Source organism: Montipora foliosa, chromosome 1 (assembly GCF_036669935.1).
Source record: "Montipora foliosa isolate CH-2021 chromosome 1, ASM3666993v2, whole genome shotgun sequence".
In the NCBI taxonomy this organism is placed as follows: Eukaryota; Metazoa; Cnidaria; class Anthozoa; order Scleractinia; family Acroporidae; genus Montipora; species Montipora foliosa.
In genome coordinates this window covers 16,323,535-16,339,070 of record NC_090869.1, presented here as the reverse complement: position 1 = coordinate 16,339,070, position 15,536 = coordinate 16,323,535, and the positions used below count along the sequence as shown (strand labels likewise).

The 15,536-nt window shown below is 37.9% G+C and overlaps 2 protein-coding genes across 2 annotated transcripts in view; one reads left to right on the top strand and one right to left on the bottom strand.

The window, feature by feature from the left end:
- Positions 1–446: 446 nt before the first annotated feature.
- Positions 447–12,623, bottom strand: LOC137991254 (lysosomal phospholipase A and acyltransferase-like). Its single transcript, XM_068836368.1, has 6 exons — positions 12,497–12,623; positions 9,783–10,145; positions 7,430–7,586; positions 4,990–5,207; positions 3,709–4,055; positions 447–2,903 (listed from the first exon to the last, which is right to left on the bottom strand). Exons 2-6 carry the CDS (start codon positions 9,844–9,846, stop codon positions 2,499–2,501), a joined length of 1,191 nt encoding a protein of 396 aa, XP_068692469.1. The 5' UTR covers positions 9,847–10,145; positions 12,497–12,623; the 3' UTR covers positions 447–2,498.
- LOC138010344 (DNA topoisomerase I, mitochondrial-like) overlaps positions 11,299–15,536 on the top strand; it is a 29,916-nt gene continuing 25,678 nt past the window's right edge. Inside the window, exons 1-4 of the mRNA XM_068857264.1 lie at positions 11,299–11,404; positions 11,539–11,578; positions 12,354–12,531; positions 15,167–15,332. Of these exons, the coding sequence (XP_068713365.1) occupies positions 11,360–11,404; positions 11,539–11,578; positions 12,354–12,531; positions 15,167–15,332 (429 nt within the window). The 5' untranslated portion in view covers positions 11,299–11,359. The remainder of the gene's footprint in view (positions 11,405–11,538; positions 11,579–12,353; positions 12,532–15,166; positions 15,333–15,536) is intronic.

Here is a 15,536-nt window from a genome sequence, read left to right as displayed (position 1 = left end):
AGCGAATTTTCGAGTACTTAGACCCTTGTCCACGGATTGCCCGCTGAATCATCTCCATAGCTGTCCTCTTGGACAGTCGCTTTGGCCAGTTTTTCGTCTTTTAGAAACAAATGGGGGCAAACTTTATGCGCGTGACACTACGGGACCATACAAAGTACAGAGCTAGCCTGCGAGCAAGCTTCACTAGAGACTTATACGCCGGGTGCGAAGAGAGGAGAGCTAAGAGGGAGCTTTCTCGCAAGATAGTCAAGAGCAATCATGGCTAAACTGCAGAATACCAGGCCACTTATTTGTATTGTTACAAGTCTCGTTCTTCACACGATGCCGCTACAAGAACACGACAGTGGCCGGGTATTCTGCAGTTACTCCAAGTCGAAGGGGAGCTGCTCAAGGTGTAGAAAGAACGCTTATGACTACTAGCAAAAGTAATAAATGGAAGACCGTCGCCCTGACTGAAATACATAAAGTTTATTCATTCCAATCAAATTGAACGATTGCCTATTGTGCTTTGGTCACACCCAAAGATTTTCAAACTAAATGTACCACAAAAAAAATAATAAAAGTACCAAAAGGAATGGAAATGAAAACACTAATAAACAAGTAAGCAACGATAATTCTGCGTGCTTCTACAGGTGCCCAAAACTCACAAAAATAAAACCCTAAGACAAGAGGTTTCAAACTTCTCTTTTGCAGTCTTTATATCAACTGTTATATCTAACCAATTTAAAAAATGCGGCACTTGATAAAAAGCCTTCAAGTCTATGTGAAAAGTCCAGTGCTTTCAATGTAAAATCGTTTTTCGCCGCACTTATACTAATTAACATAATCAAATTTACACTTTTATACGATACTTTACCTACACGTTTAATTGCAAAAGCAACACAAACAATGAAATAATAGCCACAGTCTAAACAAGGAAGGACTTGGTTAGAAATGATTTCCAATTAATGGCTTTTATATGTTCTCTATAATACTTGAACAGAAAGTTGAACTGGGTTCTTTTCCACTGAAAATTGAATCTACTGGTAAGTATCAATCAGATAATGAAAAAATCCTCCTCAAACAAGAAGGCTGCATTTCAAAGCAATGGCTCAGAGCTTTATGCCATCCAATGTTTGATCACAAGCATAAACCTTTTATTTGATTTAAATATATTCTTTTAAATTAATTGGCTAGCTAGTTGCCACAAAGGAAGGCAAATATTATTATCTTTTTTTTTTTACTGTTCTTTTTTGTGATGTTCACTCTTTAATTCTTGCCATAAAAATGACTATAAATTTCATGGACAACGCTCAATATTGTGAACTAAGGAAAAACCCTTTTATTTTATTTTGGGTTTTTTTTTCACAATTTACTAAAACTATCTTCTTGGTTTCGACTACGAAAAACAAGCTAACATTTGTTTACTTTTTCCTTCTTTTTAGTGAATATCCAAAACACTGCGACAACTGAGACAAAAAATATTTTTGTATTAATTTTTATATCATGAAGGAATCTTAAAATCATCTATTGAGCCTGACTATAATCTAATTTATTAACACTGACTTGTGGATTGGCACTGAGCAGTGGCAAAGAGACAGTTTTATTATATTTTTGAGATGCCAGAGGTCAAGTGCCATTTTATATTGAACCTCTTTTTGCCCATCACCTGAACATTTAACCCTTGTGACATTTCACAGATACAAACTGTTAAATTTTACCAGCATTAGATTGGACAGTTATGGATAATGGATACCTTTACGTCTCTGCAGAGATGGAATTCACTGACAATGAAGTATAAAACAATCATTATTGCCTTGGAGAAAACCAAATCCATAGAAAAATACATATCAACCAATTGGTGGATGAGAGAACTTTTGACATATTGCAAAGTTCAAGTTGATGAAGACCACCACTCCGAGCTCCATGCTAACACATCATGGTCATATGCACTGCAAACTACATTAAGCCTTGTCTTGCATTCAACAACCCTGCCTACACTAACACAGAATAACTGTAATTATCGAGAATATCAATAATTATTAAAAACTGAACTACAGACATCAGATTTCCAGCATTTTCATTGGCTTGCTGGACACAGGCTATCAGTTGATATACCTGCTGTACCTAATATGGTCAAGGAACCCATCAGCACTAAAGCGAGCTGAAAACATTTAAATGTCTGCAGCTCTGAGAAAAAATGGACTGAAATTGTTCAAGGCAGAAATTGATGCTTCAGTGGAAGAGTTGTTGATCCTGGATTAATAAAACAATATTATTCTACTTGGGCTTGCTGGATATCTTTTAATTAATGATTATAACCAACTCCGCATGTTTTATATCACTTCACATACAGGGCGCCCTCGTAGAATAATTGTTAATTAATTATTATTAATAAACAGAGTGCATGCACAGGCACCCATACACAAATATCCACTGTTTTGGTAAAATAGTCACAGCAGGACTTACTTTGTGATTAAAGACACTAAAGACCTCCATCATAATAATCATAAAAAATGTTAATCAAGTGAAAGGAATAACTTCGTAACATACTCAATCACCCTGGAATCGCTAATGATGCCTATGTGCTCAGCTGTGGAAAATGACTTCATGACTACTTTCTGTTGTTGTTTGTTTACAAATCTCTCACAAGCTTTTAAGCTGCGAATATTGACAGTACCATCACCATCCCCAAAGAACGTTTTTGGAAAGGTATCTGGAAACTCATTTACTGCATACTTAAATGTCTCTGGGGTGGGAATACCAGTTCCGTAGAGACAATACAATGGTACATTAGGTGGATCATCAATCCAGACAGGTGGGACCTGCCCACTGATGTTAATGGCAGCAGGGTAATTGATGTCCAGGAAAAATTCTCTCAGATTACCCAGTGAGTAGTTCTGATTGGCAGTTTCAATAATAACCTGTATGAAAAAAGTCAAGACTATAAAAATCACAATCAAACAAACAGAGAACAATGCCAAAATTATTTTTTGTTCTTACACGTTTTAAAACATCATCTTTCATTCAATACATGGAATCCTTTTAGTTTCACAGGAACAGGTGAGCCCAAAAAATTGACCTGCTCCCACCTGAGTGGCTTCATAGCTCAGTAGGTAGAGCATTGCACTGGCATCACAGGAGGTTTGACTCCAATTGATACCACCTGAATTTCTCAGCTGTCTAAAACAGGCAATTGCTTAAGGACGGTGCCTACTAATTCAAGGTATTTTTGCCCCGATTTACGATTATGCAGGAAAGGTACGTAGATCTTAACAAGTGTTACAGAAATCCAAAAAGAAAATTGGGGGTAACCACGCATTTTTCAAAGATAATTCATGAACAATATTTGTAAAAAGATCTAAAATACAAAGCATTGTATGGCGTTTTTTCTCAATTTGAAGCTCAATTATGTCTAAAGAATGCACGGTTACCCCCAATTTTCTTTTTGGATACCAAGAGTACTTACGAAAACCTACCTTATCTGCATAGTTTTAAACCGCGCAAAAATATCCCTGCATTAGTAAGCATCAGCGATAGGAAATTTGAGTATCTGGAGATGCGCAGAACGTATGCGCAATAACAATAGTAGGCACCGTCCTTAAAATCTTCCAGATAAATGCGAGGACCACTTCACTCTTTCTTGTCATTTTTAATGTCATTTAAATGCCTTGGATTTAATGGTTATACCGGTAATCATGACAAATAACAATCTAGATACCAACTTACCTCTTTCATATCCCAAAAGTCTTTGCTAGGAAGCAAGAAAGCTGTGCTCTCATAAGTCCTTAAAACTGTCCTTAGATTCAGTGGCTCCACAAAGACATCAGGAAATCCCAAGTTTGATCCTGATGCATACACACGCATACTCTTAGCTGAGCCAGCCCAGGCACCTGAAATGGTGACCCACATTCTAATGTGGGTATCTTTCCAGTCTTGTGACATCTTGCTTAGAAAATGATGTGTGTAGGGGCAGCCAAGGCTGTGCGAGAGTAACAAAACGCTCGACTTTTTGTTCTTGATGTAAGTGTCTTCAATCAAAGACTTTAAATTGTCAAAGTACTCTTGCGCTGAATCTACAATATAATAAAAATAGACATTTTTAAATTTATTAACAAGTAACTTTGCATTCGGAGATACATGTAGGACAATAATAACAATTATTATACATTCAACTCTCTACCTCTTTTGTGATTGGCCGAAAGCCTACAGTAAATTTTCAAAATCAGCACCTGTGACATCATAACTGCAGATTATACAGTTATCATGTCAAGGTCACTCAAGGTCACGGGTTATCATGTCATGTATGACCACAGTGCATGATTTCTAAGGGTAATCATGTCAGGTTTGTGCACTTTGTGTTGCTTGCCATCAGTAAAGAAGTAAAAAAATGACTTCCAGGTTTGTTTTCTTCAGTTACTTATTTATTGCTATTTACTTTCTCATCAAGCTTTTTTTCAATTTTTCAAATATTGTCTAATGCCTAAAATTTTTTGTCAATCGAATTATGTGCCGCTGATTTGTATACGGTTTACTCGTTGACAAATAAATTAACAGCTCCACTCACTGTCGTGACCATTTTTTTCGCACAATGCATCTCGGTAAGGGTTATCAGCCTCAGCCTTCGGCTGATAACCCTTACCTCGACCTTGATTATTCTGGATATCACAAAAACCTCATCCAATAATTGTTTATAATATTATTATCATCGTAGAGCGGTTTTCAATTGAGTATCGAAAGTAATTAGCGAATTACTTTGGTTTATGATTACTTCACTCAGTGATTGGTTCAAAGTTCTTGCGACACTTTTTCAACCAATCAGAAGTGAAACCAAGGCTCGAGCATGCACATGCTTTGTGTCGGCTATATGTGTAATTACTTCGAGTTTTGATTGGTTTACTGGATTGTCTCCGTCCTTTTTGATTTGCCAAAGCAATTACTTTGGTTTTGGTTTTACAACACTCATTTGAAAATCGCTCTAACGATAATAACATAAAACCTAATCCTTACTTGGTGCATAACGGAAGTCAAATGGTGCAGCTCTTATTGACAAACCATCCACAAGTCCCAATTTTACCAGTGCATTTACCATATCTGCAAAGTACTCTCCAGGGTGATAAAGGGATGGATCCAAATAAGACACACTCTCCGTTGAGCCAAAATAAGGAACTCGAACTTCAACTCCAGGGGAATCACCCATCTTTTTAGTAGAATCATTGTAAGCAAGTCTATTGCATTAAAAAAATAAAAATAATCTAGCAATGCCATGTAACTTCTGTACATTGTAAAAGTCAAAAGAATGGTGAATCTGAAGTACAGTCAATGGGAGAACTCGTAAAACATTCTATTATTTTGTGTACAGTCTTGACTAGTGGTTTAATAAACAAGTAACAGCAACTTGATACAATATTCACGAGGGAGTTCCAGTTTTGAAGAAACAATGACCTTGAGAGATCTCTAAAGGTCAATCTGTTGTCTACAAAAGGCAGTCTTAAGTCGTTTTCCAAAGGCTATCATTCAAATGATAAATCAGGTCTGAAAGTTGTAGTGTCGTACCATGGAATGTGGATATTTTTATCTTGTGATTACTACAAGTAATTAGGGATTAAATACATACATGCATCTTGCTCAGAAGGTTTTAATACTTGAGAAAATTGAAGATTTGTGATTGGGCGGTGTAACTTGGAAATGAAGAATTGTGTTCAACTTTTCTCCGAACACTGACGACTTTCATGAGGGTTTTACATCATCACTGATGTCCAGTTATGTAATGTTTTTTTCTAAATGTCATCTACCGCACTGTACCACACGACTACCACACAAACACGGTTGATATTAATATATTTTTTTTCTGGGCATTGTTTGTAGAACCAAATTTTATTCTTCAGTATCCTACCAACAGGCTCTCCAATTGGTTATTCCGAAACAGCCTTTGATTCAATTTGCTCTTGAATGGCACATGGTCAAAAGTAAGGGATTGGGCTACATGTATAAGAGAGGGAATGGAGAGCCCGACATGGTGTTTTGACCATAAGTAATTAAGTTCAGATCTTCACATATAATCGTGATAAATGTCATTGTAAAAATAAGGCATAAAATTCAAAGTGGTGATGGAACACACTGACAGCTACAGTATCTAAATTTTAAGGAAGCATTTAAGAAATAAATTACCGGCATGCAAGAAATAAACCAAGCAGATGAGCCTAGCACAATTCTGGGTGTATGGCTAAACAGTTTTGGAAAAGCCCTGGGAAGCTGTAACTCAACAAATTATTATTCTTGTTAACAACTGTGTCGGTAAGTGGAGGTTTGGTGCCTGAGACATTCTGGAGGTTCCGCTATTGGCAGCCAGCTCCAAGATGGAGACTCCACCGATGGCTGACACTCTTTGGGCTTCGTCATGCGTTCCTCCCCCACAGTGAGCACTTGTATCACGAAAATGACGACAAATTTTTTTGCAAAATAAACAAAAATTTGCCCAGTGCGTACAGGCCTTATGTCTCTTTCATGCTTCATCCAAAGAAGAAGTTGATACTTTGACACTCCCAAGGGAGCAATCTACACAGCATGGATTGTTTCCTACATGTACATGTACGTAACCCACACGTGATTTCCATATCACATTTACTTAACAAAGGGAAAGGAATGTGTGGCTCATTTCCATGCGGAAATATAACAAAACAACTGACAAAAAATTGACCACAGTCACTCCTAGTTGACTCCCGGGGGTTCCCCATTGATGAGTAAAATCATCTGGCATTAGCGATGGATCATGGCAGAGGTGTCTTTTCCCACACTCGTGAGCCCAGCGAACGCAAAAGAGAAGAGACCTCTGCTAGCAGGGAATGGCTGTTGTGCAAATCTTCCAAATTCATAAACTGGGTTTATGCTTCAAGCAAATGTAACTGAATCTTCTTCAAGATTTCTTTCAATAGGTTTCTGGGCTCATTCCAAATTCTTGATCCGAACAAACATGACTTGAACATTTCACAGCCAAGTACATGAAAGGATCATTTCTGAATGTTTCTACATGTACATGTACTTGCTTTGCTCCTCTTTGATGAGCTGACAGATTTGCAATGCACAAAAAGGAGCAGATCTCAAATCTCAAAAGGACTGTTTCAGGCTCTTCATCTCACCGCTTTCTCCATTTCTTAGCTTTTGCTTTACATGTATGTTAAACTGAACATCTCTGATTTTACCCAGCGGACAAAAAAAAGACATTTCACAGCCTTATTCTACAGTGCATCTCACAGAAGAAATCATGAGTAGAAAAAAAAAATTATCAGTGTCACTTGTACATACATGTAAGCCTGTAACAGTCTAACAAGACTCCCAAATCAGTGATACATGTATCTCTTTCGATTACCGGTAACACCACTTGAATTCTTAACAAAAATTTTAATGGGACTAAAAAAAATACTAAAAACTAAGAAGATTTTAAGCTCACTTTATGTTGTCAGCCCAACATTCAACAGCCTCTGGTAAGAGAGACTCTACACTCAGCCATAAGTCGAACCATGAACTTGATTTCTTTTCACACCAAAAATGTGGCACATGTGCTTTGTTGATGCGACCTTGAAGTTGACTTCCTCCATCTCCAGGAACTTAAAAGACAGACAATGATTGTTTTATATATTAAAGAAAGAATTCTCTAGCAATAAATGGATTCAAGTACAAACAGTGTATTTAGTACATGCAATCCCATAGTTTAAAAATACAATGTTAAAAGAGTCTTGTTTGCCATAAAACTGCACAGCGAATAATAGGGAACCTTAATCAAGCACGACAATGACGGCTACAAGAACGTTGTCTAAAAATATTATAACCCATTACTGTAATAATTTTGCGATAAACTCCACGTCATTCGCCTTGGAAACTGTGAGAATGGTGTGGATATTTAGAGAGAAAATTGAGAATTCATCGTCAGGTGCTCTCATCCACCACATGACCTCAAATTTGATTATTTCACGTTGTTGTCAAGATGAGAACAGCAAAGAAATGTATCAAAATGTAAAGCACACATGCAGGGCGTGCAGAAGTATTGTTTTTGCTCGTTTAAACCTATTGTTATGTCACGTTCCCATAGCCACCGTCTTGCTTAAGGGCCCCAATCTTTCATTTAGAACAAATGGTTTCAAATCCACAGTCCTATACACATGTAGCACCGGATGACTTTCATAATTATTGTATATTCTCTAAACTATAAGTGACCCAAGTTTTAAGCCTTGAATAAAAAAAGACACCTGTTCATTTTTACTGGAATTTTCCTATTTAATGCTCTGCCATTACTAACTTGAGAGAGCTGGATGAAGGAGAAAATGACTTCAAAGACTCACTAGTTTAATAATGCAATGGATGTGTACATGGCTGAATTAATATGTAACACAGGAGTTTCGGGCTTTCAGACTTTTTACTTTAGTAAGTTATGTGTGACATGTATAATACGCTGCATTTACACGTTGAAATTTTAAGCTAGTGACTGAGTAAATGATGTTACTTTTCCCAAAATCCAACACTGTAAGATCTAATCGGTCCAATTGAACAAGAGCAATGACGGACCATGAAATCCAAAACTTACACTTAAAGTAAATGGGCTTTCAAGTTTGGATAAAAATCAAAGCTCAAAATTTTGCCAAACAGGTGTTAAAAGCAAGGACACTTTCAAAATCTGAAGAAAAAAAGAAGGTACAGGGTTTCAGGGCCAATGACATACAACGAAACGACAGAACAGAACAACAATAACTGTTAAGAATCCCAACAGTTGGAGGCAAACCAGTTGGCTATTTACAAGAGCAGCTGGGAAGTTGAACCAGGGACTATCAGGATCAAATTCAACGAGTCGACAGAGCGAGTGTTGAACCCGGGATCTCCGGATCTCAAGCGCTCTAACCACTGGGCCACACTGCCTCCCCAATCAGTTGATGGGGGTGTGGAGAATAAGTAATATTGGAGAGGTTATTCGTTTATAGCCAAACGGGGAACGGCAGGCTCCTGCTTATCGTAAAAGCGTGAAAATTCCCTCAATTTAATGTGTCTCATTCACTTGAGAAGTTGCTTGACAGGACAGAAATGAGCTAATATCACGCAGGGTTCTTGCATTTTTGGCAAAACCCTAATTTCACTCAGACGTTTGCCGTTTGGCGTATAAAACGTCATGCTTATCCTTTCTATTCCTTAAAACAGAGATTGAAGATGTGATGAATATGTGGAGGAGACCTAGACAGCATTGAGGATATGGATATTAGGGAGCTTTAAAGAATAATCACACCAACACAGTGACTTCTTCTTGTGTCCCCTGAAGATCTTTTTAAGCCTTAGTGATGCTTTAATTAATATCACATGTGAGCGATCCTCAATTATGTTGTTACTCCTCATTTTGCTCAGGGTTTCCAGTGAGACTATTGGATTGTTTAGGAAACCATAGGCATGGATGAACATGACAAAAAATGCAAAGGTCATGATACCTAACACAAGAATTGTGTCGTAAACCGGGCGATCTTGTGAAATTGGAGTACAGCTGTGTATGTAAAAAAGCCACGTCGCAAATGGCAAAATCAAACAACGCTAACGCATTCATCCCTAAATACATTCCTGCAAACTAATAGAGAATCATCTAAATAAAATATATACGCACAAAATCATAGTTAATCACTCGCAAATTCTTAGAAAGGATTGTATTACCAGTGTTGCAATTGCGTATGCTTTTCCGGTTACGCAAACGATAACTTGAGTTCGAACAGATATCGATCGACTTTTAAGAAGAATTCTACCTTCACAGCTGTGATCGTCACCAAACTTACCAATGATAACGGGAGTCTTCGCATTTAAAACAGCAAAAGCGCTAAAAAGAACAACAAAAAACATTGTCTATGACCTGGCGGTTGGCCAACGGCCCGGCGAAGTCACTTTTCGTCTCTTTGAGTCAGCGGCTTACATCATCAGAACGTATTGACAGTCCTCCTTCACGCCCTCCATTGTATCTTTATAGCTCCTCTTCAGAATGTCCCTAGGTGGGCCTTCAATTATCTTGTTACAGACAATGGATCTATCTGCACGTACCGGAAAGTATTGTATTTTTGGTCACTTGCGATTAGTCTTTATTTGGAGTTGTTTTGTTTTCTGTCTTTTGTTTCATTTGTTTTACGTAATCTGTGCTCCAGTACCTGCAGAAGGAACCCAGACAATAGTTATATGATCATTCCAGGGTTTACCAAAGATCAAGTGGAGGCCAAAATTTGGGAAAGGGTCCAGAGGGAAGTGCTAGTATTAGCCACCTTGAAAAATGCCAAATTCGATGACCAAAATCTGATCTACATCTACATCTTTAATCTACAAAGGTTTTCCATTACATAGAAGTGGTCAGGTATAACTCACAGCATCGACATACAGGTTACTTACAAATAAATAAGAAATATATTAAAATATAGATATAAGTGAAAATAAACACTATCAAATACTTGTTGTAACCAATTATAATTAACTTACTTATGGCTCCGTTTGAGCCATCATATGTTTCAGATTCAATCACAGAATAAATTAACATTTTTCTAGCAAAAAAACTCAACTTATAAGTTTTTCCTGATGAGCATGGTTGAATGAACTTCTTAGGATTATACTGGCGAGTGATTCTTCCCTTAAGCTTAATGTGGTCAGGAAAACTGTATTGTTTAGGGCCTTCCTCATAAGTTGGAGTCTCTCCTCGAAGCGATAACCAAGCATGCTTTTTTTGTCTTTTTTTTTACCCTCACAGCCGTACAGCCAGCCATGCAGTATTGTTTTTGTTTTAATTCTACACATTATTTGCCGGTTAGATCTCCCAGGACCTCCCAGGATCCGGCGCTGCCACTTTGTTCAGCTGGCCCTTGCATAAAAAAAAAATTGTTTACAAGTACGTCTTTTAAAAAGTTCGTAACTACCCCACATTCTCTGATGATAAGAGATTTGTGTAACTTTCATTGAATTTTAGTTCATCCATAGAAAGTAAACATGAAATCAGCCGCTTGTTAATAAGTTGGGAAATAAAAGAGTTTCCAATTCCAAGAAAACGAAAAGGATTCTCCCCACGGGATACCTACCAGGGCAGTGACTGCCGTGATTATTACATCACGTGATCTTGGCGCCTGCGTACAAGCTGTAAGTGGAGACTTAGCCATTTCTTTTGTTCATCGCGTTCGTTGGGAAACGTCGACACTTAGAAAAAATTTTGTCGAATTTGTGTAGAATGAACGGAGAAACTACCCCACATCTCGTTCAAGTTAAGCAGGTAAAATAGTTGTTGAATCCGTTTTATGTGGATTAACTTGGGGAATGGTTGTGTGTTTTCTACGCTTTTTTCGTGCTTGGTTAGAGCTTGCCTCTAAAGAGCAATATTTCTTGAATGCAGTCGGCAAGTGAATCTCAAGGAAACGGTAGCGTTCCTTTGGTGAGCACCGATTTCCTATTTTGAAAACAACAAAAGTTTTCTGTGGAATCTGTCCTTCTTTGGGAAAGCTTGAAAGTGATGGTGAAGTTTCTGTCGTGAAGTGACGTGTAAGCGGTGTTTTTATTCCGTTTCAGGCGCAAAGAAAACAAAAGCCGGGAGGTATTAAAGATGAAGGTAACGTTAAGTCTTGGCCGACCCGACCGCTCATTCAATTTCTGCGAATCAGTACTTCCAAATCACCAGTGCTTACAGTGTTTTATTTGCCTAATCCTTTACCGGGATAACTCCTAACTTTTTCGCCCTCGTTTCTTTGTAACAAAACCAAGGTAGAGGCTGTATCTCTCTACTTATCGCTCAAAATACTGTTGAATTCTTCCTTAATTAAACACCGAAGCACATGTAAGCTTTTATTCTGCCCCCATTGCTTGGCATGCCAGCTATCTGTCCCTGCCCATAACATTGAAAAGTTAATCTCCTTCTCTAGAAAATAAATGAATTGATCAGTTTTTATTTTGTATACGTTATCTTTAGGCAGAGAAATCGGCAGTTAAATAAGTTAGCGAAGCCTCGAGTATCACGCGAAATGGGCCAGTGGCGATGTGGATTTCACGTTCATGTCCATTTCTCCTGATCGATCATAATAATATTGTTTCCTCCTTATTTGGTGTTCGTGATTACTTACTGCGAAAAGGTCATTTCATCTTCTCGATATCTATTTTGTCAAAAAAAAAAAGCTAAAGAAAAATCCAACGACATCGCAATTCAGCTCTCTCGTATAAAAGTGGAAGAAAGATCGTGCATTTCAATTGAATTAAATCAATGTCGTGATCGTCTTTGAAGCCGCCTTGACAAAGGGGAATTAAAATATTTTGTTTCTCGTTGAACATTAGAAAGTGCGGAAGAAGCGCGATTATTTTCGACGATCTAATGAACATTTTTCATGTCCTAGGGCCTGACAAGAAGAAAATCAAGCTCACATCTTCGCACGTAAGTCTGTTTTTGAAACTCACCAAAGCCATCTTCAATCGTTTTACGCGAAACAAAGTGCTATTTGGTTATGCGATTCGTTTAGCTTGTGTATTAACGTGCTACCTATTCTTTTGCATCATGCTGGTTCGGCTGAATCCCTGATTATGCTGATTCCAACTCAATAAGGATGGTGAAAGGTGAGGACACCTAATCTTTTTAGCCTGACGGACATTTTGATCACGGTAACAGCGCTGACTGCGGCGGAATAGGATGCCAGAAGAATTTATCGTGACAATAATTTCCTTTCGGGGAGAGGGAGAGTACTTTTTTCTCGCCAATCAGTCAGTTTGTTTTGGTGTTTGTTGTCTTTGTGAAACATTTTTGGGATATTTCACTCACCACATTAATGTCAAATTCAACGTTTTTTCAAAATTGTACTAGGAAACTGAAGGGAAGGTGATCAAGAAAGGCAAAACTGCACATTCCATTTATTCAGTGCCTTACAGTGTACCCTCTTCCTATTTTATTTTTATAGTGTACCCTCTTCCTATTTTACCATAAATAAGAAATATCCTCAAAATAAAGTGAAAAGGTGGATTGGACCTTCTCATCAACTCAAAGCCATTGACTCCTGGGACCCGTTTCTCGAAAGTCCCGAAACTTTACGGGCCATTTTTGGGTGTCACAATTCCCTTTGTATCTCAAGAACGGAGATGATTCAATTCGTCAAACTTCATAATTATTTTTATTTTTGTTACCTTGAAAACATGTTAAAAGATCGGCTTTCCAAAACAAGCGGTTGGCAGTTTCTCAAATGACTTTTCGGGTCTGAAAGTTTTCGGGACTTTGGAGAAACGGGCCGCTGGGAGTGAGACTTAAGGACATTGACGCTAATTGTTTGTGCGCAACTTTTACTGCACAGGTAACGCGACTGTAATATGTCGCGCGTTGCTTCAAGCATTAGGTTAAGATCTTATGTTGACAAAAATGCCGGGGAAAAATTTCCAGGTCGTCTAAAGAATGGCACATTTATTTCCAAATAAAGATAGCACCTGGTTGAACTTCTTTGCAATGCGTGAAAAAGTTTTTTTACAAAAACCTTTCATCGGTCGGGCCTGTCTTGGGTTCCACACTTTCCCTGACAGGTCACGCAAAATCGTGACAAACTAAATTTTCCAAGAGCTTCGCAACATCACATCGATTTTACTCGTTTAAATCAGCGGTGACACCTATTTCTTAAGACATGAATCACTTGCTCTTCTTACAATCTACAAAATATGATGAAATGAAGAAAATCACAATGTAAGAAGTTATCTTTTTTAAATTTTTTTTTTTCTGTGTGTCCTGAGTTCCAGAAGTGGTTACAACGGGTAGGGCTTGCAAAAACACTCGTTAAGGATTAACTCTACTGTTTACGACATTCCCAGCGGCATGCAATTATCTAAAAAACCCACTCCTCTATGTCTATGCACAGAAACCTTCACTCTAACATATTATTTTTATGATTTTCGATGGATGAGTAGATGAGACTGCATCAATCTTGTTACATGACGACCTATCTATCGAAATTAGGGCATTTTTCCCTTGCCTTTTTCTCCAAAACAAAGTCGGTGACCCCCCATTTTTTTTTTCATTTTTGGAATAAGTAATTTATGACCTAACTTCAGGCAAGAAATTAAACAAATTTCAATGTGGGAAGATTTTTGCGCGAACGTCCTTCAAAGATTTTACCCTGTCTAACACCAGACTATACAGATCATCACCAGACCATACAGACTATCATTTCCCACCCTGGTCAGAGTTTTTCTCTGTCCTTGTGTGGGCCCATTTCCATTAGTAGGGCTGACGCTCACATAGTTCATATGGGGTACAAAACTAGCACTTCACATTATACTCTAATCAGTTATTTCTGTTAACAACAGACTACTCCACTTGTCAACTGGGGATGTCCTTGAGGGCATTTGAGGTGTCAGTGGATTAAGCAGGCAAAAACAATGTCCCCATCATTAATTAATCAGTTATAGAAGTCTTAAGCGTGTACATTATAATAGGGAAGATACATGTATCTGTTTACACACATTGCTTTTGTTATTCAAATGTGCCAACCTCAGGAACAAAATACCCTTGTTTTGACAACCAATGAGGCTCTGGTTGGCAGCACATTAATGACAATCGGTGACATCAACAATATCTTCCTATATTATAGAAGACACAAGTGCTTCACTAATTACATGTAGGTAGACTTCAAATCAAATCACATTTTACCCAAGTTCTGGGGCCAAAGCAAGGAAGCATTGTTGCAAAGCAAGTGGTTTCACTGCTGCTCCAATTCTGACCAAATGGCTAATGGTCTGATTTCATTTGTCATTTTTAATTTTAAGTTTCAATTCCACTTACATATTGTTGTTAAGCTGCCGTCTGATTGAAGAAAAGTTCCCGTTTTATTAGACCGCAGTGAATTAAACAGAGCAGATGCTGTACATGTTAGAAGCAAGTCACAGTTGTACATGTACATGTAGCAGTAAAGGAAAACTGTTTTCACTTGAACCTGCAATAGTCTAATGGTCATGCTCTCAGGTGTTTCCGTATAGCTCAGCAGTTGAGAGCATCCGACCTAATAATCAAAATCTGGGTATGGCTTTCAGGTTTGCTTTTGTTTGTGCCTGCTTGTCAACGTACATGTAACATGATATTTTTTTGTGTAGGACTAAAACAGTCACTAAGTTACCATCGACAATGAGCAATAATTATTATTGATTGTTTACAGGCCTAATTGAATACATTTTCATTCAGATCAACACACAGTCCAATTAAGCAGTCCTTGTTGAATACCCTGCATAAACCTCATGTCAATTCTGTATTGAACCAAGATCCAAGCACATCACCTCTAAATAGATCTAATCCACCAAACATCCACCGTTCTTCTGAAGTTGCCATTAAAAAAGAGGTGACAACACCGGTAAGTAAATTTTATTTTCCACTTGGCTACTTGCCCATTAACATTATAAGCAGCTAGTCTATCATCCTTCCCAGGGTGCATTATGCCATTAACATTAATACTTGCAAATGGATTACTCACTTAGCACAACTTTTATCTCCCAAAAGAATTACTATATTAGATACCCTAGCAGAGTATGTTGTTCTTTTTGTTAAGGGTTATGAC

Coding starts and splice junctions, on each gene's coding strand:
- LOC137991254 (XM_068836368.1), bottom strand. CDS start 9,846: ATGTTTTTTGTTGTTCTTTTTAGCGCTTTTGCTGTTTTAAATGCGAAG. Junction 7,587..9,782: donor GAAGACTCCCGTTATCATTG/GTAAGTTTGGTG, acceptor CTGTCTTTTAAG/TTCCTGGAGATGGAGGAAGT. Junction 4,056..4,989: donor TGACTTCCGTTATGCACCAA/GTAAGGATTAGG, acceptor ATTATATTGTAG/ATTCAGCGCAAGAGTACTTT.